Source organism: Ananas comosus, linkage group 4, assembly GCF_001540865.1.
Source record: "Ananas comosus cultivar F153 linkage group 4, ASM154086v1, whole genome shotgun sequence".
Taxonomy (NCBI): Eukaryota; Viridiplantae; Streptophyta; class Magnoliopsida; order Poales; family Bromeliaceae; genus Ananas; species Ananas comosus.
Window position 1 is genome coordinate 15,451,738 of NC_033624.1, and position 27,410 is coordinate 15,479,147.

Below are 27,410 nucleotides of genomic sequence, written 5' to 3' on the forward strand. Positions count from 1 at the left end.
TCCTCGTGAAGCTTTTGCTCTGTTTCGGAGGATGCAGGTCGCCGGCGGGGCGCCCGACTCGGTTTCCATTCTTAACTTGCTTCCTGCTATTTGTGAATACTCTGCTCTTCTCTTGTGCAGGGAAGTTCACGGTCTCGTTATTAGGAGATGCCTTCTCGCTGTTGTTGCTAATGGGTTGGTCGATACTTACTGCAAATGCGGAAGCACTGTCGTTGCCCGCAAGGTCTTTGATAGATTGGCCGGTAGCAGGGATGGCGTCTCTTGGGGAACCATGATTGCCGGTTACGTGTACAACAGCCGGTACAGAGATGCCTTGGAGCTTTTTCAGGAGTCCAGAAGATTGAATGTAAAGTTGAACCGAGTGTCGGTGGTGAGCGCACTCTCTGCTGCCGCAGAAACTGCAGATTTGGACATGGGGATGAGCATCCACAGTTATGCGGTTGAGGAAGGAGTGTACTTCGATGTTGCAGTCAAAACAGCTCTCGTGACTATGTATGCAAAGTGCGGAGAGATGGAGAAAGCAGAATTGCTCTTTGACGGGATACAAAAAAGAGATATTATTGCTTGGTCCGCGATGGTATCGGCATTCGTCCAAACGGGCTGCCCCAGGAAGGCAATATCTCTTTTCCAAGAGATGCAAATGGATGGAATTAGACCCAATAGGGTCACACTAGTTAGTGTTCTCCCAGCTTGTGCAGACTTGCCAGATTTGAACCTCGGCAAAAGCATACATTGCTTTGCCTTGAAATCCAAACCGGACAGAGTCTTGGATGTGTCGTTGGGGACCGCGTTGGTAGCAATGTATGCCAAATGTGGGTCTTTTCGGTCGGCACGTACTCTCTTTGATGGTTTATTGCATAAAGATGTTGTGACTTGGAATGCCTTAATTAATGGTTATGCGCAGGCCGGGGAAGCAGAAAAGGCATTGCAAGTGTTTCATCAGTTGCAATCGATTGGACAGCACCCAGATTCTTGTACAATGGTCGGTGTTCTTCCAGCTTGTGCTCTCTTAAATGCCATTAGGGAAGGTGCTTGCATGCACGGAATGGTTATAAAGTATGGGTTTGAGTCTGACCTTCATGTGAAAAATGCAACCATAGACATGTATGCTAAGTGTGGCGACCTTCCATCATCTGAGACTTTGTTCTTAGAGACCAAGTTTTATGAAGATGTAATTTCATGGAACACCATGATAGCGGGATACATGCACAATGGTCAGGCAAGCGAAGCAATCGCAACTTTTCACCAGATGACAAGCGAGAATATTGAACCCAACTTGGTTTCTGTTGTAAGTGTACTTCCTGCAACTGGATACTTGGCTGCTCTAAAAGAAGGTTTGGCTCTTCACTCCTATGTTATCAGGTTGGGGTTTGAGTCTCATGTACCTGTTGGTAACTGTTTAATTGATATGTACTCTAAATGCGGAAAGCTCGATTATGCCTGCAACTTCTTCAATCAAATGATGTACAAAGATATAGTGTCTTGGAATGTGATGCTTGCTGGCTATGCCTTGCATGGAGAGGCGGAGAGTGCGATCTCGTTGTTTTCACAGGTCAGAGATAGTGGCATAGAGGTTGATGCATTGACCTATCTTGGAGCCTTATCAGCTTGCAGGCATGCAGGGTCAGTTACAGAAGGGAAGAAGATATTCGAATCTATGAGAAACAATCACAGATTGGAGCCTCACCTTGAACACTATGCTTGCATGGTTGATTTGCTGGGCCGGGCTGGTCAATTGGATGATGCTTTGAGCTTGATCTATACAATGCCGTTGGCTCCAGATGCTGCTGTTTGGGGAGCTCTATTGGGTGCTTGTAAGATGCATTCAAACATAAGAATGGGAGAAATTGCACTTGAGAACTTAAGTAGATTGGAACCTGGGAATGCTGCTCAGTATGTGGTTCTCTCAAACATATATGCTCATGTTGGTAGGTGGACTGATGCTCGAAAGTTGAGAGCAGCAATGAGTCTGACCGGGCTGAACAAGACTCCTGGGTGCAGTTGGGTTGAGATTAAGAACGCTTATCATGCATTCATAGTTGGTGATCAGTCCCACCCACAATATGAGAGTATGCGTAATTTATGGAATGATTTGCAAGCTGAGATGGAGAAGATGGGCCATGTTCCAGACACAACTTCGGTGCTACAGAATGTGGAGGAAGAGGAGAAAGAATTTTTCCTCGATACACATAGCGAGAGGCTGGCAATATCATTTGCGCTGTTAAATACAGAAGCAGGGACAGAAATACAAATTATAAAGAACTTGCGTGTTTGTGGGGACTGCCACACAGTAACAAAGCTGGTCTCCAGGATCACAAACCGCAGGATAATCGTCAGAGATTCTTCGCGTTTTCATCATTTTGAGAATGGCATATGCTCGTGCAGGGATTTTTGGTAATTCCTACTTGAGAATTGACATGCTAGTTTAAGTCCCAGAGGAAGTCATGGCATGACATATTACAGAAGGAAGCGAACGAGTGCAACTATCCTTCAAGGGTTGTTCTCACCGTGGAAAATAAACAGATGGTACTCTTAGCAATACTTTTTGCTTCTGCTCTATTTTTCTTTTCTTTTTGAATTTTTGTATACTGTCTGCTGTGGATAACACGACGCTTTAGTTGTCAGTGCTGGTTTCTTTTTTTTAATGGACGATTATGTCAATGCTGACTATGTCTAATAATTTGATTGTATCAGGATAAATTGGGTAGCTGAGTCACATGCAAAAGATGTGCAAGAAGCACGGCAAATAGTAATCTTCTAATGGCATAATGATGCTTATCGCATCGCATGCACACCTTGTTCTGCTGAATGAAGGCACAGGTTCAACCTGTCTCCACGTTCAAGCACTCCATTTTATTTGATAAACTGCAGATTAAGGCTTTCAGGTTTAAAGAGAAGAGAGTAGTATTCACCATGCATTAAGCCATGAAATAGAGGTCATTCAAGGTGTATGCTCAACATGTCAGGTTGAAAGAGAAGAGAGTAGTATTCACCATGCATTAAACCATGAAATAGATCATTCAAGGTGTATGCTCAACATGAAGCAGCCGAGCTCTAGCCCTTCTGGAGAGAACAACTTAGAGAGAAGCCTTCATGTAATTCTCATGCTAATTATTAAACATTGTATGCTACGAGCAATTTATAAACAAGCAGAAATTCTCAATGCGTAAATAATGAAAACTAAACCCTTCAAATTTCACCCGCAAAAAATGAACATTGAACAAGGTCGTGCTTATCTCATGTGATCTGCATTTCACTAAATGGTTACAAAATTTTTTCCTAGAGCAAAATGTCTTGTTTAGTTTTTTGATCAGCAAAAAAGTTTCAGAAGAGTAATCCTCATCCTTTCTGAATTCCCGTGTTGAATATGCCGTATATTAGACCAACTGAACAACTCACATCTAGGTAATTCAAATGGCTGAATTTTGTAAAAGACTATGAGTTTCCATAGGTTATGAACAGAAAATTTGATTAATAATGCCCTAAGGAAGGCCTTTTTATGGTAATCCCACCAAGATCTGGATGCAACCTTTTCATGTAATATTTGGATCCCCTTGAGAGGTTGATTCGCTTCCTCCTCTCCTCTGGAATAGAATCAATCGAACACTCTGTAAAGCCACGCCTCACGAACCTGTATCAGTTCAGTCCAGAGAGCAATATCAGGAATACGGCTTGGGTCGAATACAATATGCTACGCAAGTCATATTTATATTAATACGATTCTAATCAATAAAGGAATCAAATAATCCTGTACCACCATTTGGTCATATTTCACAATATCCTGAGGACATGCTAGTTTAGTAATTTTAGTCAATTTTTATTAAAAAGGCATACCAACAAGAGAAGAAAAGACATCAGCTGTACTAAAGCAACTTCAACCTTAACGTGCTATCCAAAAAGGACAAAAATTAGATAGATCAGCAATACCAATCAGCTAGGCATTAGTTTAGCTTGTATGGTTCTATACGAGGAGCTCAGTGAGTCTATGTTATATTAAAGGCAAGAACTAAATAGATAATAATAATAAGGTGCACGATCGTTGGTCATAACTCTGAAGTAGTTATGCATTAAGAGAGCTAAAACAGTAATTTGCGCAACATACCAGTCTGCTGCCCGAGTTGTAAGCAGGAAAAGTTTCTCTATTCCAAGAGAGGATGCCTTCTTCTCTACATAGTCTGCAGAAAATCGTTATCCAGCTTCAACTCTAGTGGTTCAAAATAAATATACATTGAAGTACACTGTTGATGACACCAACGAGGTCAATAAGCAAAGTTCGGAAGCAGAAAAATCTTATTTGATAAAACTCAAAAGACAAAATAACAAAGTTTCAACAATACTCATAAACACGACCCTCGACTCTCTTTCCCCTAAGATGGGAGTTTTGATGGGGGTTTTTGGGAGGTCAGTGTTCAAGTCGACAGCCAATTTCAGAGTTAATGACAATGTCCAAGGGACAATATTGAAGATATCTTTTCTAGAGAGGTTGTAATGCTGCATAATCAAGGGAATTCAATCCATATGAATCAATTTTGGCACATGACATATATCTGCAATACTTTGAAATGTAGCCTTTTATTAATCTAAAAATTATTTTCTTTAAGACAAGAGTTTAGCACGTAGAATGAAAGTAGAGATCGGAATGGGTGGTCCCCTACGTTCAGCCAGTAATTCCCCACGGGACCGCAAGAGGAGCTTATGAACATAGATTTGATAAACAACATCGATGTTCTTCATTTTGAACAAAAAGTAAAAATAGTAAACTTGGGAGAATCTGCTACTCTAATTTGATTCCACATATGCCAAATATCAATAATATCAACAGATCTAGATTTTGCAATTTAGAGGTTAAAATAAAAAAATAACCAATGTACCAAGCAATTTGTCTCCTTGTCCGTGCCCACGGCATTCAGGAGAGACAGCGACGGCAGCAACCTCACCACACTTTTCCTCAAAGAAAGGGAAAAGTGCGGCACAAGCAATTAGTGAACCGTCTCTTTCCACAACGATAAATGAATCCAATGATTTAAGAAGCTGCAATGAACAATCCAATTTATTCCTTATATAGTTGAGATGCTTCAACTAGCTTTTGCCTACAACAAAAACTTAGGTTTTGAGAGGAAAATATAGAGAATTGACCTCTTCATTTGTCCTTCGGATTAATGCACCTGATTGTTCTAAAGGTTGAATTAGTTTCCTTATACCAGGGAGATCTGCCTCTGTAGCCATCCGAGTCCCCTCATATAGATCACTGCAACGAATGAAGCATGTAATATTAGTGAGGTAAATCATATGTAATATTGCTAGAAGATAGGTTATGACTAGATTAAAGAGCATTTCCAATTGTTTAAGTATAACTGATAGGAACTTCTCAGTAGTCAGTCCTAACAAATGATCAGATACCTATTACTAAGCTTTGAAAAACTTAATATCATAAAGCAAGTTCGCGATAATACTATTCAACAGTATAGTTGATATCATTGATTAACTGCAATAAAGATTTAAGAAGTATCCTACAAATTGTGTCAAACTCTACAGCAAATAAAAAGGTACAGCAATTAAATATCCAATGCATACCAATTAGCATATCCAAGTAGAATATCTATAAAAGTAACACTTCTAAAATTTTAAGATTGACACTTAATTCTTGAACGTCGAGCAACCCATTCTGCTCCAAATATTGAATACATTATCAATCGCACCGGCAATAAGGGAGAAACCAGAATGAAAATTTTGAGAGGCTTATGTATATTTTTCAAAAAATAAGCAATTAGAAATATAGACTTCTCAGAGCAAATAGACATCATGATTTGCCTTAAAAAATGGAGGAAGTAGAGGCACTGCATAGACAAAAAATCGGTGAAAGAGCAGATTGACGGTATTAGTGGAGATGACAATTTACCTAGCCACCATAGTCCCTACTCCATCTCTCGTAAATAACTCCAGAAGCAAGGCTCCACCAAGTGTACCGTCTATCAGATGAACTCTTTGGACTCCACCCTACAAAAGAAGCAAGATCACAACCCTTAATTAAAAGTAATTTCGTGGCCCCCAAAAACTCTGCAGAAGCTCCAGCCATGCCAAATAGTGAGCTTGTCCAAAGATCAAAGATCCTATCAAGAAATCAAAGATCAGCTTATCTACAAGTATATTGGAAAAGTAATAATACCACACACACGAAAAAAAAAAAAAAACTAATTATAACAGCACAACTGATGCAAAGGACTGGCAAATTTAAGAATCTCAAAAGTTGCTTGTCTAAGTGAGTTTACTGTAGGGTACAAGTGGAAGGTCCAGAGTATATATATGTACAACTTTAAAGCTGAATTGCAGGTAAGAATCTCAGCAAAAAGTTAAATATACATGATAGAAGTAGAGTATATACATGTATCATGCTAAGTACGTAAAATGGTATTAAAATGAACCAAGAGCCTTACCCGGCAAACAAATGCCGCAGCCGCCAATTCTGAAAGGTAACCATTTAATCTGCTCAATCTCTCTTCACCACCAATAGCAAACCCCTGTTCACCAGCCCACAGACCATTCCCATTGTCAAACCCAACACCATTTTGAAATGTGGCATTATATGTTTCACTGAAGCCTTTGTTACTCGAGGGACTATTGTTAGTGCTTTTAAAATGAGGATTGTATGAACTAACTGTATTTTCTTCACTGGCGTCATTGACATAGTTTGCAGCTATTTCACTCTGCTCAACTTTCTTTCTAATGATATCTTCCTCATCCACCTTTTTGACATAGTTTGCAGCTGTTTCACTCTGTGTAGCTCTCTTTCTTATCAACAGGTCAGCATCTTCCAGAGTCAAGAAACGAATAAGTCGCCCATTCTGATCAAGAATTCGACCATCTACAATACAGATCAGTTTGTCTGCCTCAATGGCCAAGGCACATGCAGTGGCGACTTCGTAGGTGCTGAAGAATGAGAAAGATGAAATTGTTTATTGAAACATTAATCATTACATAGAAATGGTAAGACTAACAGAAAATTTCAAGAGAGTAAAAATAAATGCAGAACAAACTCATCATGTAGGTGACTCAGAAAAAGGAAATTGTTAATAAAGGAAGCAACATTCTTGATAAGACAGAAGCTTACTATTGCATGATAAAGAAAGAAAAGACCATGCATGGGCGTAATAAAGTAAATACACTAGTTTCATCGATCTAGATTGATATATTTTCCAAGACAAAAGCTACAAAGGATGAAACTAAGGACAGATGGTAGAGGGCTCCGGCATAAGATGATCAACATACTTGCAATTTAGAACCTCTCCTGCACTGGAGTAGCCCAGATTGCTTACTACCACTATACAATCCCTGTCGAGTCTTTCTCTTATACTGCAAACATTTATCTTTTTAACTTCTCCAGTGGCTCCAAAATCGTTGCCATCAACCACACCTCTTCTCTGCCAAGAAAAGCAAGTTACTTCAGCATTATAAATCTATAGACATGCAATTAAGAAATAAATAATAATGAAGCGAATAGAAAGAAAAGAGCACTAGGGATAGCTTTTAGTATCAACGAGTCAATAAGTCAAATCTTCTTCTGAAGAGGTACTGAGGCAGAAAGATGCAACAAGAATAGTGGTAAATAAGTCTCAAAAATTCCTTTCATAGCTCCATCCTCTTTATTAGCTGACAAATGGTCCAAAACAAGTAAAAAAGCTAAGCATGAATGCTATAATGACTTTTGCAGATTCAATTCTAGTAAGACATCTAAGATTATCACCTTAGCTGCAAGAAAATTCCCACTTGCGACAGCAACACCAAGTTCATGCCAACGACTATTATCACCATGTCGCCGAAGACTCAGTATTGGAGGTCCAGGAGAAAGCTTTGCCTCTATTGTGAGGCGTATCCTTCCAGCAGCTTCCATTGCTGCCTCTAGAGAAGCAGAATCTGTGATTCTATAGCGACCAACATACTTGGGCTCCCTTCCTAAAAGTACAATATATTATGCTGAGTGTGTGTAAGAGCTAGATTTATATAAGTAGGATGATCACTTGCACAAAGAAATGACTAAGAAAGTACGTTAAACATGCATTATCAGTTATGTTCTGCAGATAAAAAGGTACTATCCGATGGCATAAAAATCCAACTCCACGTTGTCTTAAAATCAAAGCCAAACAACAACTGTCCAAAGGGTGGAGATATCAAAAATAATCAAGCCACCTCACCAACAGCTCAACTCAGGTTAGTGTTAAGCTCAATATAAAGTGATTAAAATGATTAAAATTACAAAAAAATTGATTATACAGAAGATAGTAAAAGTTTTAAGTTCAAATTTGACTTCAAGAAGTACTTGAGCAAACTCAGCACGATAAAGTGGAGCAAGATAAGGTTCAAATATAAGATATACAGCCTCTTTTTTTTTCCTCTATTAACAAAGGTACAAAGAGGTTCACTCATAAAAAAGAAACTATTTGTAACCACATATGTCAAAATAGTAATACTTAATAAGGCACCATGAATGTGATTTTAGCAGTCCAATAATTACATTCAGATCTACAAGACAATATTTGAAATTATAAAAGATATGCTCACCTCTCTCTGCCAAGATTTTGTCAATTTGAACGCAAGTTCCAGGGACTATAACAAAGTTAATACCCAGACCATGCAGCAGTGAAATATCCTGCCAAAAGATACACATGTATATAATATCTACTGAAAAACCTTTACGGTAAAAGCTACTGCTAAGTTGCAAGGTGTTCTGGAGTTTAAGATCCTCTAATCAGGGGCAAAGCAAGAAGTCCTCTTACAAAATGCCAAATTACAACACTTAAAATTACAATTTCAAAGTTGACAAGATTAAAAAATATAACAATATAGGAAACAATAAATTCAGCCACCAATTAGCTGAACAATAAGATCTATGATATGCAAATAAACAACATTCCAACTGTTACATCATATCAAGAACACTTTCATGAGAAAGGAAAAAATTGCATCAAGAACCATAATTCAAGATCTAGAATTAGACTAAATAAAAATATTTAACTCTCAAAAGAAAAAGACACGAGATTAGTTGGGTTGTTGGGGATCAAATCAAGCTCAAATATACTCATATCCTACTCACAATCATAATCAGCATAAACCATGAAGCCCGTGATAGGAAGAAATACCAGTTAACCATTGAGCCAGATTTATTTGTATCCTTCTCTATACATATGCAGGCATACAAGTACATAAGATAAAGAGAAAGGTGCATGACATATACAAAAATTGATAGAAACAGTAGCATAATAAGACAATTTGGGACTATCACATATTTAAACTTCGACAGTACCTATTAATTTTTTAAGTTATTACTTTTGTTACTTTTATTATTATCCTTCTCCTCGACATGAAAAAGAGAAAAATCATAAAGCACATTTGTCTTTGGCTTTTATGCAGCAATGCTTTGCTGGAATCTACTAAGCATCAGTTTCAACATATTTTCGGTTAGAACATAGACTCTTCGAATCATGTAAGGGGTTACATAAGAAAGAACTCCAAGATCTTATACCAAGAATCAGTCTCTCCCGTTACAACATATAGAATCGAAATGCACCAAACCCTCTCTAATCTGATATCAGATTCACCAGTTGAACCATGCCCGTTAACATTTAAAAATTTGAAAATGAGCAAGGAAAATGGGGAGAGCACAAAGAAGAAGTAAGGTACGATACCTGGAGTATGGTATCCAAGTAGGGGCTATCTACGATCTCACCCGATATCACGACGACGAAGGTGCTGCCCCTGTGGCCCCTTATGTACGGCCAAGCTTGCCGAAACCACCCCACAAACTGCTCGTTCTCCCTATACGAAAACCCATTCGACGCCCCGTTGTCCGAATCGACGTCCAAGCTGCATCGGATCGCGCGAGCGCCGCGTCCAAGAATGCGGCGGCCGGAGCCGGAGACGACTCGGGAAGTGGGGAATCGGAGGGTCGTCTTGCCCCGATTCGGCGATATCCCGACGCCGCCGCTTGGAGAGATCCATAGCTTGGAGCAGGACGCCGCCATGGACGAAGGAGCGGCGGAGGTGGAGGATTAGAGAAGAGAAACCCTAATCGAGAGGGGGTCGGGGTGGGGACGGGGAAGAAGAAGAGGCGCTCGAAGCGAAGCGGCGGCGCGGGGTGGGGGGTGTTGTTATGGAAGGGAGTCGCTGAGCGGCCTCTTTATTTGGCGGGCGCGGAAGGTACTAGACAGTGGGGGGGTGGTGGCTCGGCCTCTCTCTCTCTCTCTATTCCTATTGCAGGGGAATCGGAGAAACGGAAATCGGAGCGCGACAAACGGTTGGAATCGACTCGCTACGCTCTCACAGGGCCGAGATAAAATATCCACGGAAGCCCAGACAATCAATTATCTGATAAGTACGAGGTGGACCACCACAAAATTATTTGAGCTGCCACAGTTATTGTTAATACAAAACGTCACTAAGGTCAGGTACTTGAAAAAAAAATTGTGGGAGGAATTTATATTAGCATAACGTGATTATGATATGGTTGTATATTAAATTTAATAAATAAAATATTAATTTTACTGTCGGATGTACAAATCCGCCCCTAGAAGTAGGCTCAATTCATAAAAGCAGGTTTTCTTCAAAAAGGTCTGAATGTCTGATACAGTCTTTCATTAAAACATCCAAAATGTAGTCTATGATTAGGAAGTAAATCTCCATAGTATTAATTTTGATTTACAGCCGATTTACAATTATGTCGATCCAAATCTCCTACAGGTATAATAGTTGATACCCATAAATACCAGATTCACATTCAAAAAAACACCATAAGATATACAATTTGAGGAACATGCTAAATGTATGCAGCTTTTCAAGCTATGAAGTTTTGCTGCTTCTACTCGAAGGGAAAAACGAAAATTTCTTGCTTCTAATGCTATATTACTCATAATGCCCAACGGCATGCTTACTGTCGGGTTTACCAATTTACTTTGATGCTTGCCTTTAATAGCATCTCGAAAGAAGAGGTTCAAAAAATTTTGCCAACATGCTGTATTAGTAGCCGGGTAAGTATTGATAGTGAATCTGACACAATCATTTTAGCACCCAGGTAGTCTTGTTAATCCATTCATTTTAAGCACTAGAAACAACCACAAATCTGAACACAAATGCAGGTCAACCCATTCATTGTTGGAGCTTCAATGATCATACTTTGAATATTATGAATACTCCAGGACATACAGAGCTAATTACAGAAGAAAATCTGCAACATCAGTGATAAAGGACTAAGAATCCAATACCAATTTCCAGTAGGTGCAGATGCTCCGGATCATTGAAAGCCAAGATAAATCTTCAACCCGAACAGCAATGCCATTCAGAAGAACAATAAATTAAACAATTTCCACCTACAGAGAACAAAATATAGTCAAGAAGAGATAGCAATTCAACAATGTTTACTAAATAAAGTGAGCAACTAACATGTTACAGAAATTGATTGCCACATCATGCAAATGATTAATTACTGAAAGAGCTTTTCATAGTGCCAATATTATGGATTCATCGATCCCATTTTATTCCAATAAAGTGCATTTATTGAATGGAAATGGCTTCAAAACAGTAATGTGCAGATATACAAGACAAAGAACATAACGTTAGGTTGAATTCTCTTGGCAGGAAAACGAAAGAAAAATGTACCTTAGACAGGCATGTCTCCCCACCCAGTGTCCACATCTAAGAAACCGAGAATAATTAGAGCACTTGAAAATAAAAAAAAAATCTAAAGAGACTACATCTTTGCAGGCAAAGTGGCAAATAAGGAAGGAGATGAAGGTAGCAGAGGACAAAGAAGAGGGGGCCGATAACAAGATGAGTTTATGCATTCACATCCTCATCTCCTCTCATATCTTTATGACTTCATCTCCTCATCATCCTCTTCAATCTTTGGTGCCAAGTAAAACCTGATATAGCCCATTTCTGCGATCTTGTACTCAACCACCACAGGCAGCTCAGAAGAAAGACTAATAGCTACCGTCTCAGACAATGGTGTTGCCTTGGTGAAGGAGTTCATATACCTCAGAGCAAAAGTTAAGGACACTGGCTCTTGCATCTCTATGACGGTGGCTTCCTCTGGCTGCACAGGAAAAAGGATGTCCTTAAATAAATCTTCCGAACTTTCCATGAAAGTAATTTCCTATAGATCACTCTCCGATTAAAAATAAAAGTAGAAGACCAAACAATCAACTATAAATGTAGAAATGTTAATTAAAATTACAGTCCCCAAAGCTTGATCCCATTTTTTATTACGTCCGCAAATTAACCTATTTTAACAATTCAGCCCTCGATGCTTATTCTGACAATCAAGTAAATACATCAGCTTACCAACGAAGTAGCAACCACATCAGCATCATCATTGAAATAGAAGCCAAAAAAACTTTGTATTGACATTTGAAAATAAAATACAAACACTCTTATATTGGCCAACTCTAGAACTGGCACTCCACGTGGCACCTTTTTCGAAAAGATGGGTTTACAAAATCACTTATTTGTACGTGAGGCAAATTTTATGGACTAATTTGTTATCATCAGAACATAAGAACACAACTGTAATCAAGGCCTAAAAACCATAACAGCTTAGGAGATATTGAGGGATTCTGTGCAACACACAGTGGACCCTTTCCTTAGGTCAAGAAATCCTACAACTGAACGCCTATATACCATGACTGTGTTGTACAGCACACCACATTTATTCTAATTTAGAAGGAGACAGATTGCTCATACAGTAGGTAGGTAATCTCTTTTTTTGAGAAAAAGGTAGGTAATCTCTTAATGTAAGAAACAAACATGACATTCCCATCACAATTAGATTCACCTTATCAACAGTCTTATTCTGCCTGCAAACAATATTTGCTGTTCCGATGTCCCCAGCAGCCGAGAACTTCACTCCTTCCTTTGTGACCGAAATCACAACTGCAAGCCAACAATCGACATGGATACGATCAAATTGCAGGGATTTTAACAACGGCACGACACGTACAAAGAGAGAAATGCAATAAAGCTACTACAGATCAATAAAATACCAGTATCTCCGATGCTGCTTAGATCCTTGCATATCCTCGCAAACTCTGCCGACGGCATTCGCACGGTAGCTTGGTACTCGGAATCCGGAATGCCGAGATGCTCGCTATCTATGTCCATGAGCTTCATCTCAAAGTCGGCGATCTTGTCTTGATCTGATCATAAACCAAGGGATCACAAACACTAAGATCTCCAACCCTGACCCTAGAAGAAGGAAATGGGGAGAAAAAGAAGAAAAAGGAAGTTATTAGGTGGAGCTGACTAGGGCTCTCGAACATGAAGGTGACGGTGTCGCTGCCGTCGTCGGCCTTGACGGTGATGATGTCGTCGTTGCCGGAGCATCGCAGCATCTTGGCCATGTTGTTGAGGTTCATGCCCATGGAGAGGTTGCGGTCGCAGCGGTAGTGCTCGACGCCCTCCGATCGGAGGAGGAGCGCCACAAGAGCCACGTGACTGGAATCCATGGCCTGCAGGGAGAACCCCGTGGCGGAGCAGTCGAAGTTGGCATCGTTCACCAGCTCCCTTATCGCCTCCAACACCTTGTTCAGCAGGCTACCCTGCACCAGACGCAGCTCCAACATCTCCCCCGCCTTTTTCTCCCTTCCCTCCGAATGATCCCCTAGTCGCCAAACGACTAGCGTTTGTGGCTACAGGATCGAAAGAAAGGGGTGAAGGGAGATTGTGACGGAATTGGTAGAGGCGAAACTGAAGGGACAATCGAAAGGGAACTTTAGCGGGAGATTGTTCTGTCTCCCGCCGCAACTTAATTTTTCAAAAAATTAGACAGCCGGAATAGAAGAGGCGGCGGAAAAAAATATATNCTCGGAATCCGGAATGCCGAGATGCTCGCTATCTATGTCCATGAGCTTCATCTCAAAGTCGGCGATCTTGTCTTGATCTGATCATAAAGCAAGGGATCACAAACGCTAAGATCTCCAACCCTGACCCCTAGAAGAAAGAAATGGGGAGAAAAAGAAGAAAAAGGAAGTTATAGGTGGAGCTGACTCGAACATGAAGGTGACGGTGTCGCTGCCGTCGTCGGCCTTGACGGTGATGATGTCGTCGTTGCCGGCGCATCGCAGCATCTTGGCCATGTTGTTGAGATTCATGCCCATGGAGAGGTTGCGGTCGCAGCGGTAGTGCTCGAAGCCCTCCGATCGGAGGAGGAGAGCCACCAGCGCCACGTGGCTGGAATCCATGGCCTGCAGAGAGAACCCCGTGGCGGAGCAATCGAAGTTGGCATCGTTCACCAGCTCCCTTATCGCCTCCAACACCTTCTTCAGCAGGCTACCCTGCACCAGACGCAGCTCCAACATCTCCCCCGCCTTTTTCTTCTTTCCCTCCGAATGATCCCCCAGTCGCCAAACGACTAGCGGTTGTGGCTACAGGGTCGAAAGGGGTGAAGGGAGTTTGTGACGGAATTGGTAGAGGCGAAACTAAGGGACAATCGAAAGGGAACTTTAGCACGAGATTGTTCTGTCTCCCGCCGCAACTTAATTTTTCAAATATTAGAGAGGCTGAATAGGAGAGACGGCGGAAAATTTTTTTGTTTTTTAAAAAAATTTATATCAGGCGGTGGAAAAGTTATATATATATATATATATATATATATATATATATATATAGTACGATTAGGATGCTAATGAAAGCACGGAGGCTCCTTGCTTTCACTTTGTTTTAGATATTCGGACTTTCGAATCGACGATCGGCTCCGTTAGATTTGATCTAGAGTATTTGAAGTATCTAGAAAATAAATTTTACGATTTTTTAATATCGTTTGCCTAGTGATCGAAGTTGCTCAAAATCAACGGCTGAAAATAAAAATCTCACAAAATATGATTATATGACATTAAAATTTTAGATCAAAATTATTTATCTTGTTTTATATGGTATAAAGAATTTTGTATTAAAATTTTATATGATTTGAATATTTCTACACCGTTAAACTTGCAACTGGCTCACTACGGCCGTTAAAATTATTGATTTTGAGCCCCTTTGATCACTAGGCAAATGATATCAAAAAATCACAAAATTTATTTTTTAGGTACTTCAAATACTCTAGATCAACTCTAACGGAGCCGATCGTCGATTCAAAAGTCCGAACATCAAAAATAAATTGGAAGCACGGAGGCCTCCGTGCTTCCATAAGCATACCAACACAACTCTCTCTCTCTCTCTCTCTCTCTCTCTCTCTCTCTCTCTCTATATATATATATATATATATATATATAATATCAAATATTAAATATAAAATATTTTCTTTATTTATCGGAGCCAGATTTCTATCCTCTAAATCTGTGAGTGATGGGCCCACCACGCCTGCGCTGCACCATTCCGATTTTTAGTAACATTTTTCCGAGTATAACCGACGCTACTTAAACTATAACCTGGTCTAGCCCAAAGAGCTAGACCGGATCCTAGCCCAGTCCAAAAGGTTAACGCCCTCCGCGTGGCCCGGCTTGGGAGAGGCCAGGGATATGTGGCTGCACAATCGAAGAAAGCTCATTATAGTACACGCCCACTTTGTCACCGTTAGAAGGCCCCAATGAGAACTCATAATTTTTTTTTCGTTTTATTCTCTGGCGAAGAAAATTAGAACTCAATTTTGTTTAGCCATACAGCAATGCTAGCCCTACAACTACCTTACTTTGTGGTTGTAATCTTACATTTCTGTCATCCAGGAACACATTTTCTTTTTCTTTTTTTTTAAAAACCCCCCGTTGGATTGTAGACATAGCATTTCTGTTGTTCTCATTATTGATTATCCTGTGACGCTAACAAGAAATCAAATTGTAGGGCTCGCAGTTTCCAGTTGGAAAGGCCCACTTAAATTCCATCTAAGTCGATTATGTCTTCTGAGTTCTCCAAAATAATTTTTTCTTTTCACCTCATGACATCATTAGCTATGACAAAGGCACCTTAACAGTGTAAAACAGATCTCGATGCGTAATAACACATGCTAAAAACTATCAGAAGGTAGATAAATTCCCCTGGTAAAGACATGGTAGATATAAATTCGACAGTTTAACTTAAATAGAGTTAAAAAGGTGTTCCACAACCACAACCACAACAACGACCAAGCAAGGAGCGAACAAACCCAACGAGATTCAGGCTGTGTGATTGCTTAACAGCCAGAACCAGCAGCAAGAGTAGAAACATTTAAAAACAAAACAATGCTACGGTCAATTGGTATAAACTTGCACAGAAATTGAGTTTGATGGGCACAATCCGATCAGACATCAGGGACAGGTGCTGGTGCAGTGCGCTTCATGGAAGCACACTTGATGAGGTGATTGTAACTTCCCTTCTCCTTGAAAAGCTGCGAGAAGTGGTGCTTACAGTAGAGGATTCCTTCCAGAGCTGCATAATTAGAAGGAGAGATGGGGCAGCCTCCATGGGAGCATTTGAAACACGACTTGTGATAAGATTGCCCTTCAACAGTCACCTGATAGGTACAGAAAGCAGGCGTAATAACCAAATAGCAAAGAAATGTACATCCGTGAAGGGCAGAGTAGCAAAAATGTTCAGGCAGAAGCTTATTATAGACTTAGAATACGGCAATGCACGAAGGAAGCCACCTTATTCAGTTCAACTTAGAAAGTCTCGCAAACAGCTTATCTACACGTGTCGTTGGCAAAGCTTGAAAGGTGATTGTGCTGATGGTGGCTGGTGTATCAGTGATAAGTAAACTCCATATGCTCTCCCCATCCATAAGATGCCATCCCATGTCAAGAACTCTAACAATCTATTTGTTATCTTGTCCATAAACATACTACTGGAAGTAAGCTGGATAGTTTTAATTAGAATTTACCAGATAAATAAACTAGGGAACTCAACCTCCTATAGCTACACAGTGATCCTATGAATCAAATCAATACATGTGCATTGACGTTAAGTTTCTTTTTTAACTTGATTATTTGAATTTGTGAATTTTGAAGCAAATTGAAAGTCATTGCAACAACTAAAAGCATCCAAATTGGGACGTCTGCAACTTGATCTAAAAGGAGCCAATGTTTCCCTGCTGGACCCCAGCAGCCAAGGTCTTACTCTCTTCGGCACAAGAAAGCTTCAGAATTTCATAGCACATTTTTTAAAAATCAAGCTGCAGTTTTCAACTACCTAAATTATGTAAAGTCAGACTGAATAAACTCCTGCACTTCAATGCCCAAAACAACTTTGGCAATACAAAGACAACGGCTTGGCCTGTAATAACTTCAGAACTTCTATCGATATTAAGCGCAAATCTTTTATTCTCCCATTAGGTCTGCTAGATTTTATCATCTTCGACGGCCCCGAAAGCACAAAATATCTTACAAAATGGTTTGATCACTAACTGGGATACAGTTTCATAGTAGCATGTGAAGCTACGTGTGTGAGATAATGGAGAAAACAAAACTTCAGCGATATCAATGAAATGATGGAAGAAACTGTTCATGCCAATAAAACAATCTTTAAAACTAGAAAAGTAATAAGCAGTTTTCTGTCAAACCTTCTCAAGAGGATATGCTGTTTTGCCACAAGTAGCACATTTTTCTTGCGTTCCTGAGAACATGCCAGCAGCTTTGCTCGGAGACCTAGTCTGTGGTAAGAGTTGTATTAGATGGAATCAACCCTTAAACGACGGAAGAAAAGAAGTAATGGCCATCTTAAACTTACCAGTTCGGGTGTTATCTTCTCGGCTGACTTTGCAGCTACAAGAAAACCAAAGAGAGAGGGCAATCAAACACCAATATATGTAAAATACGATCAATCCGTATTCGAGTTACATTGTAATAAAGCATTACGTGACTGAAAGCTCTTGTTGTAGCTGCCTGTCTCCTTGAAGAGTTGCTCAAAATGAGGCTTGCAATACAGAACACCTTCAATAGATGAATAATTGCTAAGCTGGCAAAAATAAATAGAGGAAGAAAGGTTAGATATTAATTTTGAGCAGGAGCTGCAGAACATTTTTGACCCTCTTTTGTATGCCACTAAACATGCATAAGTTAAGAGGTAATCTCAGATACGAAGCTCCCTCTGCAACTTTCAAGACTGATTCAGCAGATCATGATAGATAGATGCTACAACTAACCTAGGTCGATGAGAATAACACAACAACGGCAAAGATAAAAAGGCAAAGTTGAACTTCATCGTCTTGGCAAATGCCACAAATACAGAAAACATTAGCTAGTTATACGTACAGAGCTACAAAGAATGAATACATCCCTCTATTTCACTAAATTGGAGATAGATTTAGCTGCTTTGGCGTCTAATGAAAGTTCTGCTGTCAAATATTAGAACTAATCTCACTGTGAAACAACCGTGTACTCTAAAAACTTAAGCTATTAGAGAACGGTGTTTAAACATTTTTATATTTAACACTCTCCCTAATGTCTGGGCTCGAGACTTTTTAGTCGGCCTATAACGTGGGCTTGAATTAAATGGGAGAAAATTAATATGCCAGGAGCCTGGCGTGACTCGAACTCAGGATCTCCTGCTCTGATACCATGTGAAACAACCGTTGTACTCTAAAAGCTAAGCTTAAGCTTTTAGAGTACAACGGTTGTTTCACATTTTCAATTCCATCCTAACATATCATAGGACAAATAAGCGATAATTAAAATCTCCCTTAATATGAGAAAAAGCTAGCCTACGAAGGACAAAGTAGAGTTAGATCGTACAAATATAAATATCTCATGTTGAACCTATATTCTAATTGTGGTTACCACTACTAATTATCCCAGATCTATGATGGACAGAACATCAACATTTGCCATGTCTGTGATGAATATCTCCCACAATTTATAGGTCAAAATTTCTAGCATGCTCTTCCACATGCCTCACCAATGCTTTATAAGCTGTTGTACCAAATTTTTGGTTACAGAATTTAGAAGGGCTCTATTTGATTCCGGCCCTTTTAAAAGTTGACGAGGAGTTCTTGCTATGCATATAAAATGACGACAAAAAAAGGAAAACAATAAACTCAGCCCGAGGGTAATCGGGAAACAAAACAAAACAAAGCAAAGCAAAGCAAAAGGCGATACCTGGAGGGTTCCTTTGCAGTGGTTGCATTTGAAGCAGGATTTGTGGTAGGCGACGCCGTCGGCGTTCAGCTGATCCATCAGATACACCGTCTTCTCGCACACCTTGCACTTCTGCGTCGTCCCGCCGAACGCCGCCATCTCCAATTCCAAATCCTCCCCCAACCCCCCTCTTTCTCTCCCCACCCACAACAACGCCCCCAAAAGAAAATAGTAATAATAATAATATTATTTTTATTATAATACAATAATCTGCTTCTCTCTCCTTGCTCCTCGCCCTAGCCCCAACTCAGATCCAGATCTCACACAATCGCGATTAGAAATTTGAAAAGAAAAAGAAAAACCCAAGGATTCGTCGCGCCGATCGCTTCTAAGTTCTAAAAATGGGGGGGGGGGCGAACCTCAGCCGGCAACTGGCAGCTTTTTGCCGCGAGTGGGGCGGGGGGAGGAGACGCAGCGACCAATAATAATGAAGAAGAAGTAAAAACAAAAATAAACAAAAATAAATGGAGAAGGTGATGGTGCCAACCGCGAAACGTGAGCAAAAAGCGTTTGTCCTTTGTGTTTCGGTGGGGGAGATCGAGAATACGGAGCTCGGAACAGGAGATATGACGACGATGCATCTCATGAAAGACGCGTGTCCCTCCGCCTGACGTGTATCAACTAATCTGTGTGCGTTTTGCTCCACTGTATTTCGAGGATGGACAGCTGATCTGCACACTACTATTGGGCTCACCCAACTCAGCATTTTTTACCTTTTGATTTTCAAATAAAAGGCAAAAAATATATCATTGATACGTGTGGGTTATGCAAATTGGCCTTTTGTTTTACAGGTATAAATTTTATTATTATATCAATAATTTTTGGATATTTAGAATCTCATTGTCTCATTTATTCTGAGAAAAAAAAATAGCACGTTATCCACTTCATCATGCTATTTGCTTTATTTGAATTTAAAAGATCCACATCTATCTCTTTCTTTCTCTTTCTATATGGTTGATGTACAAATAAAAAAATAAAAAAATAAAATGAATTTTTTTCCTTAAAAAGAGTGTGATTAGAATTCCAGGCAATTTGATTGGACGGCTATTCGAAAGATTTTATATTTTTTTAATAAAAAACTTATCTACTTTAGAAAGAAAAAGAAAAAAAAAAACACTAAACTAGATCATTTGTGACGGTCAAAATTTTCCGTCCCTCTATATGCTGGGCATATTCCCAGTGTCTTCTCCTCATGGGAGTTCGACCAGCATTTTGGACTTGTTTTGGTGCATAAATTTTTTTTATTTAGCATATTTTTATATACATTTTAAAATATATATAATATTTGATATGTAAGAAATATAACTAATTATCTCAAAGATATATTATGTTTGACTTAATTTTTCTGAAATAAAATAAATTATCTTACTGATGAAAGTATATATAGAACTAAACTAAAATATTATCGGTAGTACGGAGACTATAGTACTATAAAATTGATTTTTTATGATGAAATATCCAAATTGATGATTAGCTGATTTAGATAGAATTTATACCATTTGAAAATATCTAGAATAATTCTTGACGATTTCATCTATTTTGAATATGCTTTAATCATATAAAATAAATCTCTCAACCTTGTTTTTGTATTGAGGCATAATTTTTGTTTAACAATAGTTATATATAAGTTGATAATTTGATAATTTGACGGGCATTTGAATCGGTGAAGTTACAATTTATCCATAAATCAAATTTATTAAGAATAAAGTACTAATTTTGCCGTCATTCATAAAGACATTACGAAAATCCAATAGATAATAATGGACTTACGTTTTTTATTTTTTAAAAAATATTCCAAATTATTCTTTTAGAAAAGTACAAAATCTAATATATGACCAGAGGCTGAATTTTTATTGATGTTAGACTAGTTGATGGTAAGACCATCAGTTTACGCTCACCAAACTAAAACTTTAGCTGAAACAAACGTTCCACACTTTAACATTATTTTATATTAAATTATATTTCACACATTTAATATTTAATAATAATAATATTATTAAAGTTTTATTTGAAAGTCGAAATAATTTATTCAAAAATAACTTATTTGGCGTAAAAACTTTTCAAGATAATTTTTAAAAAAATAATTTATACTCTTTAAAAATTTTTAATATTTATAATTTTGTAGGATAACATCTTTTATCTGAAATGATTTACTTTATATGAAAAAATATTTAAAAGTCGGCCAATTTGCAAACAAAAAAATTCTCTGGGTTTCGAGTTTTTTAAAATAGACTATCATTTTAAATATTTACAAATTCAGTTCGAATTTTTAGTAAAATAATCAAAATACTATTTTTCTTTTTTCTCTCTTTAACTTTTTTTTTTTCTCTTATTAGTTTTTCTCGGCATGCTACTGTTCATCCCTTTTTTGCTCTTTAGGCCTGTTTATTGAAAAATATCGTAAAATTTATTTTAGGTTGGAAAAATTTTGTCCGTATGTTTAGTTTGCAAGAAAAATATTTTTTAAAAATATTTTTAATATTTCATGAAAAATATTTCTTTTCATTTTTTTTTGGAAAACGAACTTTTTTTTTTTTTTTAACGTACGTTGTGAAGAGTAAAAAAGAGATTTAGAAAAGTTTTCTCTTTTATTTCTCAAAAATAAAAAAGAAAAGTTTTCTCTTTTCTAATATATTAGAAGACGTTTACATCCAACCTCATATTAACCATCTTCTATCCTCATCTCTACGCACTTCGAGCATGACTCGGCCCAACCCAGCCTAACGCCATTTCGAACATAACTCGGCCCACATGGCCTCCCGCCACAGGGTAGGATGTTGGCCAATTTAAGCCAATAATCCTGACCCTATAATTTTTCATCCAAGGGTTAAAAACTTGATAGCAGAAAGAGCGTTTTACTACTATTTTTTAGTAGTAAAACGCTCTTTCTGCTATCAAGTTTTTAACTCTTGGATGAAAAATTGTAAGGTCAGGATGATATTAGTCGGTTAGAGTTGAGTGGTCCCCCTAGGGTTGAGTGGTCTCCACTGGGTTATAGTATTTAATCCAATGGTTAGAAATAATGAAAAGAGTTGATCCAAAGGCTAAAAAACTGGTAGTAACAATGGGATTTTGCTACTAATAGTAGCCCAGTCCGGCTATGGTGATTGTAAAAGCACAAAACACTTGGTGCTTGTAAATTTTTTACCGTTAGATCTATACCTTTGATTATTTTCACCCGTTAAATTATACTATTCAAACAACCACCCACTCAACCCTAGGAGGCCCACATCATCCTAACCGCAGATTCTTTAATCCAATGGCCGAAAACTTACAAGCACCAATGACTTGGTACTTTTAAAAATATAGGAGCTTAATTCTATATATATATATATATATAATTTTTATCTTCTATCCGTTATGTCAACCATCTCGATTTCTTTTGTAAAACTATTTTATCAACATCAAAATATATTTAAAATTATTTTTATTTACTAATTTATTATTTATATTATAAAAAAATATTGTGAGTATTATATTAAATTTTTAAAAGTTGGTACTCTCACCCTTATTTTGTAGAAGATGTTTATATATCAAAATTTTCAAATAACCAAACAAATAAAATAAAAATAAAAAAGTATTTTTTAGTTTTTTCTTACCATCTAAATCAGTATATATGAAAAATTATTTTTTTTTTCGTCGAACCAAACAATAAAATCAAAAAAAAAAAATCGAAAAACAAATTTTTATTATTTTTTAAGGAACCAAATATTTGATCACATCGGCAGCTACCAAATATATGCATTGAGTGGAGGCTAAAGGGGATTTAGATAATACAAATGGAATTATGGAAAAGGGCTCGATTTTGTTAACTGGCGATATATTTGGACGGGAATAATTCATCTGGGTTCCAACTGTACACCCAAACTCGCGAAACCAGAATGTGGGATCTTTCAAAATTTTAATTTTTCTTCACTTCTATTTTCCCATTTATTTTTCTAATTATAATTTCGCACTCCAACCGCTTTCCGGCGCCAATCCCCATTTACTTTTTTTCTTTTTTATGTGATTTAAGTATTTAACCTTCGTCTGATCTTCTCCCTCCCTCCCTCCTTCTTCTTCTTCTTCTTCTTCTTCAGGAGGAGAGAGGAGAGATCTGGATCTCTCCAAGCCCCTTATTTTCCTCTCCTCTCCTAACCCTAACCTCACTCGATCCGATTCCCGAGCTTCTTCTCCGTCGGCATTCTCCCGGACCACCGATCGGCCTTAGCTAGATTTCACCGGCGATCATGGCCGGCGACGGCCTCAAATCGGAGATCTCCTTCATCGGAAGCCTCCTCAGCAGCGCCATTGCCGCTTGTTTCGCCGAGGTACGAAGCTCCGACTTCACCATTACTCCTTTTCGCAGCTTAAATAATCTCTACGCAATTCACTCGATCTTCGGTCCTTGTGTCTGATGATCTAGTTCCTTCTCTTATGTGGTATCGTGGTTTACGAGAATCGATCGTCTAAATTTCTGTTCATTATTAACCAATTATGTGCAGTATCTCTTGATTCATCTAGCATGCAACGATGACTGGTCTATAAGCTTTTGAATCTGTTTTGTCACTCTGTTGCTTCTGTCGTAGCTATTTCTGTTCTTAGTTTCTTTTATTCTACGTTACCATAGCATGGATCGCATAAATTTATTAAGATGTCTTCACCAGTTAAAAAAGAAGTACCGAGAAGGGGTAAACCTGAAATCATTTGAAGATCAATCGAACAACTAATTTTCTTTGATGACAAGGACCTGAATCTTATCTAACAATAAGGAGAGTGGGAATTGTGCATTCCTCTTAAGATTTTGGAGGCGTCCATTGTTTTTATTTTTCCGTTCTTCTGTTGTTAAGTTTGATTTTCATGCCGTAGCTGTGCACAATTCCTCTCGACACAGCCAAGGTGAGGCTTCAGCTGCAGAGGAAAGCATCCACTGCAGACACAATCGGCGGAGCCAAGTACAGGGGAATGCTGGGCACTATTGTGACGATTGCAAGGGAAGAAGGTTTATCTGCTCTATGGAAAGGCATCATACCAGGGCTTCATCGTCAATGCGTTTACGGAGGACTGCGGATTGGGTTGTATGAGCCAGTGAGTCCCTCAAGATCTACTACTGTATCATAACTCTCACTCTACTGCTAAATTTCATATTATGTTTGGCCGTCTTGGAAGGTCAAAGTATTTTTTGCAGGTGACAATTTCATGGGAGATATTTCCTTATTAACAAAAATTCTTGCTGCCCTAACCACAGGTAGGTACGACAGCTATGCCACTCCTTTTATCTTGTATCCATGTTGAGACATAATATAGGCGCACGCACACACACACGCAGAGGCGTGTGTACGCACTCAACGCAGGCAAGTGTTGAGAAGTTACACTAGCCGTGCTTCTGTTTTTTTGTAGCATGCTAAAGTCTATGTCTGTAATCCAATCAGGTGCCTTAGCAATCATGGTTGCTAATCCAACTGATCTTGTGAAAGTACGGCTTCAGGCTGAAGGGAAGCTTCCGCCTGGTGTACCAAGACGTTATTCTGGAGCACTAAATGCTTATTCCACAATTATCAGACAGGTTCTCTTTTGAAACTTTTGTTAGCGGTACATTTAAGCATTGCTTCTTTTCTGAGCATGTGCATGTTCTTTTTGTAGGAAGGACTTGAGGCTCTATGGACTGGAATTGGCCCTAATATTGCACGCAATGCCATAATAAATGCTGCCGAATTGGCCAGCTATGATCAAGTGAAACAGGTAGATCTGGTTGATGGTGACCTAGGCCAAATTTTCATGCCTATGAGAATGCTTGCTATTATACTTTCTGACAAATCTTGGTCTTCCACTGCAGACAATTTTGAAAATTCCTGGGTTCACAGATAGTGTTTTTACCCATCTTTTAGCTGGACTGGTCGCTGGATTTTTTGCCGTTTGCATTGGTTCTCCAGTTGATGTGGTAGGCTCTGCTTACAAATCCATTTTCTGTGTTCTGATAATATACTTGTTACTTCCTCGATCCACTCCAAGGAAATGTGCATACTACATAATTTTGTAGTCTTCTCTTTATTCAAACAATCTTCTATGAGACGAGAATTGTCTTGGTTAACATAGATATAATCCATTGCATTTTGTAGTTTTGAGGAACTTATCTTTGGTTAAAATAATCATTTAGATCAGGCATCAAGCCTATAGAGACAATAGTTAATGAGTATAATTAGGCTCTGCTATTTATCAGGTAAAATAATCATTTAGAGCAGCCATCAAGCCTGTGGAATTAATCGTTCACGAGTATGATTTGGGCTCTGCCATTTTCTTCTAGTAAATGGCCGCTTGCAATAGATGTCTATTTAACCTGTCTGAATAAAATGGCTTTTCGCAGGTAAAGTCGAGAATGATGGGAGACTCGACGTATAAAAGTACAGTTGATTGTTTTATCAAGACACTAAAAAATGATGTATGTTCATTTCCTTCTCCGATCTTCTTTTAAAAAATATTAAGGGGTTTCCCCCTTAAACTTGCATTAAGTAAAGAATGTCTTATTTCTTCCATCTTCTCTTTGAATTTTAATAAGCCACTCTTTTAAAATGCGGTGTTATTTTTACTATTTAGCAAATAATAAATATGATGCTGGCTTATGCAGATATTTGCCTGTTACAAGTCCTCGATCTTATGCCTTGTATCTCTAATCTAGTTAATTATGTTAATAAGCCTCTACTTCAGGAGCTTAAGTGCCAGTAAAGAAAAATTATTTGCTTGCTCTCTCTTTCCAGAAAATTTATTCTACTGCTTTAGATGTTGTTTAGTAAAGATGATGACTGACGAGGATGAAAATTAGACTTTCCCTTAGGAACGCGGTCCTTGTACAACCTAATTTTATCGAGTTGGATTTACTAAATAAACTGTGAGACACCTTACACGATAAAACAACAAAGTGTTCTTCTATCCCAAAAAAGAGAAAAAAATGTGTTTTTAACATTTAGTTTAACAGGTATCTCAAGATGGTTCAACTTGATGCATTTTATGGTCATTCTATCAGATGAAATCCCTCCTTTTTCTGTACTAGCCTTGTAGATCTACTTTTTTGTAACTTATTCTTTTTAATTTTGTTCATGTGAACCTGTCAACTGAAGTTCTGATATTTTATTCTTGCACCAGTAAGGTAGCATTATATGGAGTGCAGAACATATATAGCAAAAACTAGAAGGAATAGTATACATTCTTGTCATTCGATTTGTAGAATTGTGAACTTAGTATCTTTCTTCTTGAGTAGGCCACAGATATTTGACAAACATTGTCTTAACTGTGATCATCAGATATTCATCATTAGTGAACAAAGCATGGAATAATTGTTCTCGTAAGTGGCATATGAGATAAGTTAATAACTCACGTCATTCCTGCTAGAGCCATCCGCTTTTCCAATCTATGCTTATCGTGTGAATATTTGCTGGTACTGCTTTGCGATTAAATTGCGTGTATGAATATTAGGGCATAAAGGAAGCCTTGTCATGAGGTGGTTGAAATAAGACTGTCCTTTTTGGTTTCAGGGACCTTTGGCTTTTTACAAGGGTTTCATTCCAAATTTTGGCAGGCTAGGATCATGGAATGTGATTATGTTCTTGGCTTTGGAGCAGGTAACATCATGTTAATGAACTCCATTATACGTTTCTGCTACTAATATATTCTGTATAGCTGAAGAAGCAGATCAATTCTTTTATAGATGATTTTAGATATATTAATTTCATTCCAAAAGAGGCAGCTCTTAGTATTGAGACAAGGCTGACAATAATTCTATTCTTTAAATATCTTCCTTTTTTTTTGGTACAATATACAGGTAAAAAAGTTCTTTGCGAGATAATTACAAGATTATATTTTAAAGATGGTATAGAAGCTTCCTTGGTGAATCAAATTAACTTTCCCCCAAATGATTACACCTACTGCCAAATGGTATTTGCAGTAAGCAGGATAATTTCGAGCAGCTCATGAGCTCTAGGCATCATAGAGCTCTTGTTGTAATGGACAAATTTTGACACATTTAGCCTGAGGTCAATCTTGTTGTTTACGATCTGTTTCCAGACATACGAATTTACACACTGCTGATGTTGTTTCTTGGACTGTAGTTAGAAAATTGGACTACTATTTGTTCTTTTTTTTATTTATTACTTGGAAGAGTATTTTATTATATTGTTGCACACTAGTATCATTTGTTTTTTATATGAATAAGGTTGGATATTGATGGCAACATTGTTGTTTAATATATGATCCTTTTAACTGTCAAAAGAATATTTATTAATTTTTGAATTTACTTTAATTGAAAGAAAAGGTGATGTCAACACATGTCATGCAGTAACTTTTACAAAA

At 38.2% G+C, this 27,410-nt stretch overlaps 6 protein-coding genes across 9 annotated transcripts; 2 read left to right on the forward strand and 4 right to left on the reverse strand.

Annotated features, from left to right (window-relative positions):
• Nucleotides 5-3,171, forward strand: LOC109708754 (pentatricopeptide repeat-containing protein At3g57430, chloroplastic-like). Its single transcript, XM_020230574.1, has 2 exons — nucleotides 5-2,526; nucleotides 2,695-3,171. Exon 1 carries the CDS (start codon nucleotides 32-34, stop codon nucleotides 2,396-2,398), a length of 2,367 nt encoding a protein of 788 aa, XP_020086163.1. The 5' UTR covers nucleotides 5-31; the 3' UTR covers nucleotides 2,399-2,526; nucleotides 2,695-3,171.
• Nucleotides 3,172-10,286, reverse strand: LOC109708755 (probable amino-acid acetyltransferase NAGS1, chloroplastic). Of its 2 annotated transcripts, XM_020230576.1 has the most exons (11): nucleotides 9,681-10,286; nucleotides 8,557-8,644; nucleotides 7,742-7,950; nucleotides 7,267-7,418; nucleotides 6,657-6,927; nucleotides 6,435-6,518; nucleotides 5,900-5,997; nucleotides 5,137-5,248; nucleotides 4,872-5,031; nucleotides 4,103-4,175; nucleotides 3,172-3,631 (listed from the first exon to the last, which is right to left on the reverse strand). In XM_020230576.1, the coding sequence occupies exons 1-11, from the start codon at nucleotides 10,014-10,016 to the stop codon at nucleotides 3,472-3,474; spliced, it is 1,743 nt and encodes a 580-aa protein (XP_020086165.1). In that variant the 5' UTR covers nucleotides 10,017-10,286; the 3' UTR covers nucleotides 3,172-3,471. The 2 variants fall into 2 exon arrangements, with proteins under 2 accessions (XP_020086165.1, XP_020086164.1); XM_020230575.1 differs by having other exon boundaries at nucleotides 6,435-6,927; nucleotides 9,681-10,285.
• LOC109708757 (proliferating cell nuclear antigen-like) lies at nucleotides 11,112-13,714 on the reverse strand. Its single transcript, XM_020230578.1, has 5 exons — nucleotides 13,289-13,714; nucleotides 13,029-13,181; nucleotides 12,821-12,918; nucleotides 11,647-12,082; nucleotides 11,112-11,357 (listed from the first exon to the last, which is right to left on the reverse strand). The coding sequence occupies exons 1-4, from the start codon at nucleotides 13,605-13,607 to the stop codon at nucleotides 11,858-11,860; spliced, it is 795 nt and encodes a 264-aa protein (XP_020086167.1). The 5' UTR covers nucleotides 13,608-13,714; the 3' UTR covers nucleotides 11,112-11,357; nucleotides 11,647-11,857.
• On the reverse strand, nucleotides 13,806-14,342 carry LOC109709146 (proliferating cell nuclear antigen-like). Its single transcript, XM_020231212.1, has 2 exons — nucleotides 14,018-14,342; nucleotides 13,806-13,924 (listed from the first exon to the last, which is right to left on the reverse strand). The coding sequence occupies exons 1-2, from the start codon at nucleotides 14,340-14,342 to the stop codon at nucleotides 13,806-13,808; spliced, it is 444 nt and encodes a 147-aa protein (XP_020086801.1).
• LOC109708759 (LIM domain-containing protein WLIM2b) lies at nucleotides 16,012-19,513 on the reverse strand. The gene is made up of 5 exons (XM_020230579.1): nucleotides 19,050-19,513; nucleotides 17,811-17,910; nucleotides 17,683-17,717; nucleotides 17,516-17,605; nucleotides 16,012-16,471 (listed from the first exon to the last, which is right to left on the reverse strand). Exons 1-5 carry the CDS (start codon nucleotides 19,185-19,187, stop codon nucleotides 16,259-16,261), a joined length of 576 nt encoding a protein of 191 aa, XP_020086168.1. The 5' UTR covers nucleotides 19,188-19,513; the 3' UTR covers nucleotides 16,012-16,258.
• LOC109709223 (mitochondrial uncoupling protein 1-like) lies at nucleotides 22,838-27,304 on the forward strand. 3 transcript variants are annotated; one of them, XM_020231333.1, is made up of 10 exons: nucleotides 22,844-22,971; nucleotides 23,168-23,398; nucleotides 23,937-24,155; nucleotides 24,237-24,315; nucleotides 24,500-24,633; nucleotides 24,711-24,809; nucleotides 24,904-25,008; nucleotides 25,432-25,506; nucleotides 26,597-26,683; nucleotides 26,884-27,304. In XM_020231333.1, the coding sequence occupies exons 2-10, from the start codon at nucleotides 23,318-23,320 to the stop codon at nucleotides 26,905-26,907; spliced, it is 903 nt and encodes a 300-aa protein (XP_020086922.1). In that variant the 5' UTR covers nucleotides 22,844-22,971; nucleotides 23,168-23,317; the 3' UTR covers nucleotides 26,908-27,304. The 3 variants fall into 3 exon arrangements, with proteins under 3 accessions (XP_020086923.1, XP_020086922.1, XP_020086924.1); XM_020231335.1 differs by having other exon boundaries at nucleotides 22,848-23,398; nucleotides 23,962-24,155; XM_020231334.1 differs by lacking the exon at nucleotides 25,432-25,506 and having other exon boundaries at nucleotides 22,838-23,398.

Excerpts from the sequence above, each read along its gene's own strand:
- LOC109708757 (XM_020230578.1), bottom strand. The coding sequence starts at position 13,607 with ATGTTGGAGCTGCGTCTGGTGCAGGGTAGCCTGCTGAACAAGGTGTTG. Across the intron at positions 13,182-13,288 it reads CTTCATGTTCGAGAGCCCTA|ATCAAGACAAGATCGCCGAC; the intron begins GTCAGCTCCACC and ends GTTTATGATCAG. Across the intron at positions 12,083-12,820 it reads AGAATAAGACTGTTGATAAG|CCAGAGGAAGCCACCGTCAT; the intron begins GTGAATCTAATT and ends TTTCCTGTGCAG.
- LOC109708754 (XM_020230574.1), top strand. The coding sequence starts at position 32 with ATGCAGGTCGCCGGCGGGGCGCCCGACTCGGTTTCCATTCTTAACTTG.
- LOC109708759 (XM_020230579.1), bottom strand. The coding sequence starts at position 19,187 with ATGGCGGCGTTCGGCGGGACGACGCAGAAGTGCAAGGTGTGCGAGAAG. Across the intron at positions 17,718-17,810 it reads CAACAAGAGCTTTCAGTCAC|CTGCAAAGTCAGCCGAGAAG; the intron begins GTAATGCTTTAT and ends GTTTTCTTGTAG. Across the intron at positions 17,606-17,682 it reads AGAAGATAACACCCGAACTG|ACTAGGTCTCCGAGCAAAGC; the intron begins GTAAGTTTAAGA and ends CTCTTACCACAG.
- LOC109708755 (XM_020230575.1), bottom strand. The coding sequence starts at position 10,016 with ATGGCGGCGTCCTGCTCCAAGCTATGGATCTCTCCAAGCGGCGGCGTC. Across the intron at positions 7,419-7,741 it reads GGAATTTTCTTGCAGCTAAG|AGAAGAGGTGTGGTTGATGG; the intron begins GTGATAATCTTA and ends TTTTCTTGGCAG. Across the intron at positions 4,176-4,871 it reads ACAAGGAGACAAATTGCTTG|ACTATGTAGAGAAGAAGGCA; the intron begins GTACATTGGTTA and ends GATTTTCTGCAG.
- LOC109709223 (XM_020231333.1), top strand. The coding sequence starts at position 23,318 with ATGGCCGGCGACGGCCTCAAATCGGAGATCTCCTTCATCGGAAGCCTC. Across the intron at positions 24,156-24,236 it reads GGATTGGGTTGTATGAGCCA|GTCAAAGTATTTTTTGCAGG; the intron begins GTGAGTCCCTCA and ends CCGTCTTGGAAG. Across the intron at positions 26,684-26,883 it reads TGTTCTTGGCTTTGGAGCAG|GTAAAAAAGTTCTTTGCGAG; the intron begins GTAACATCATGT and ends TACAATATACAG.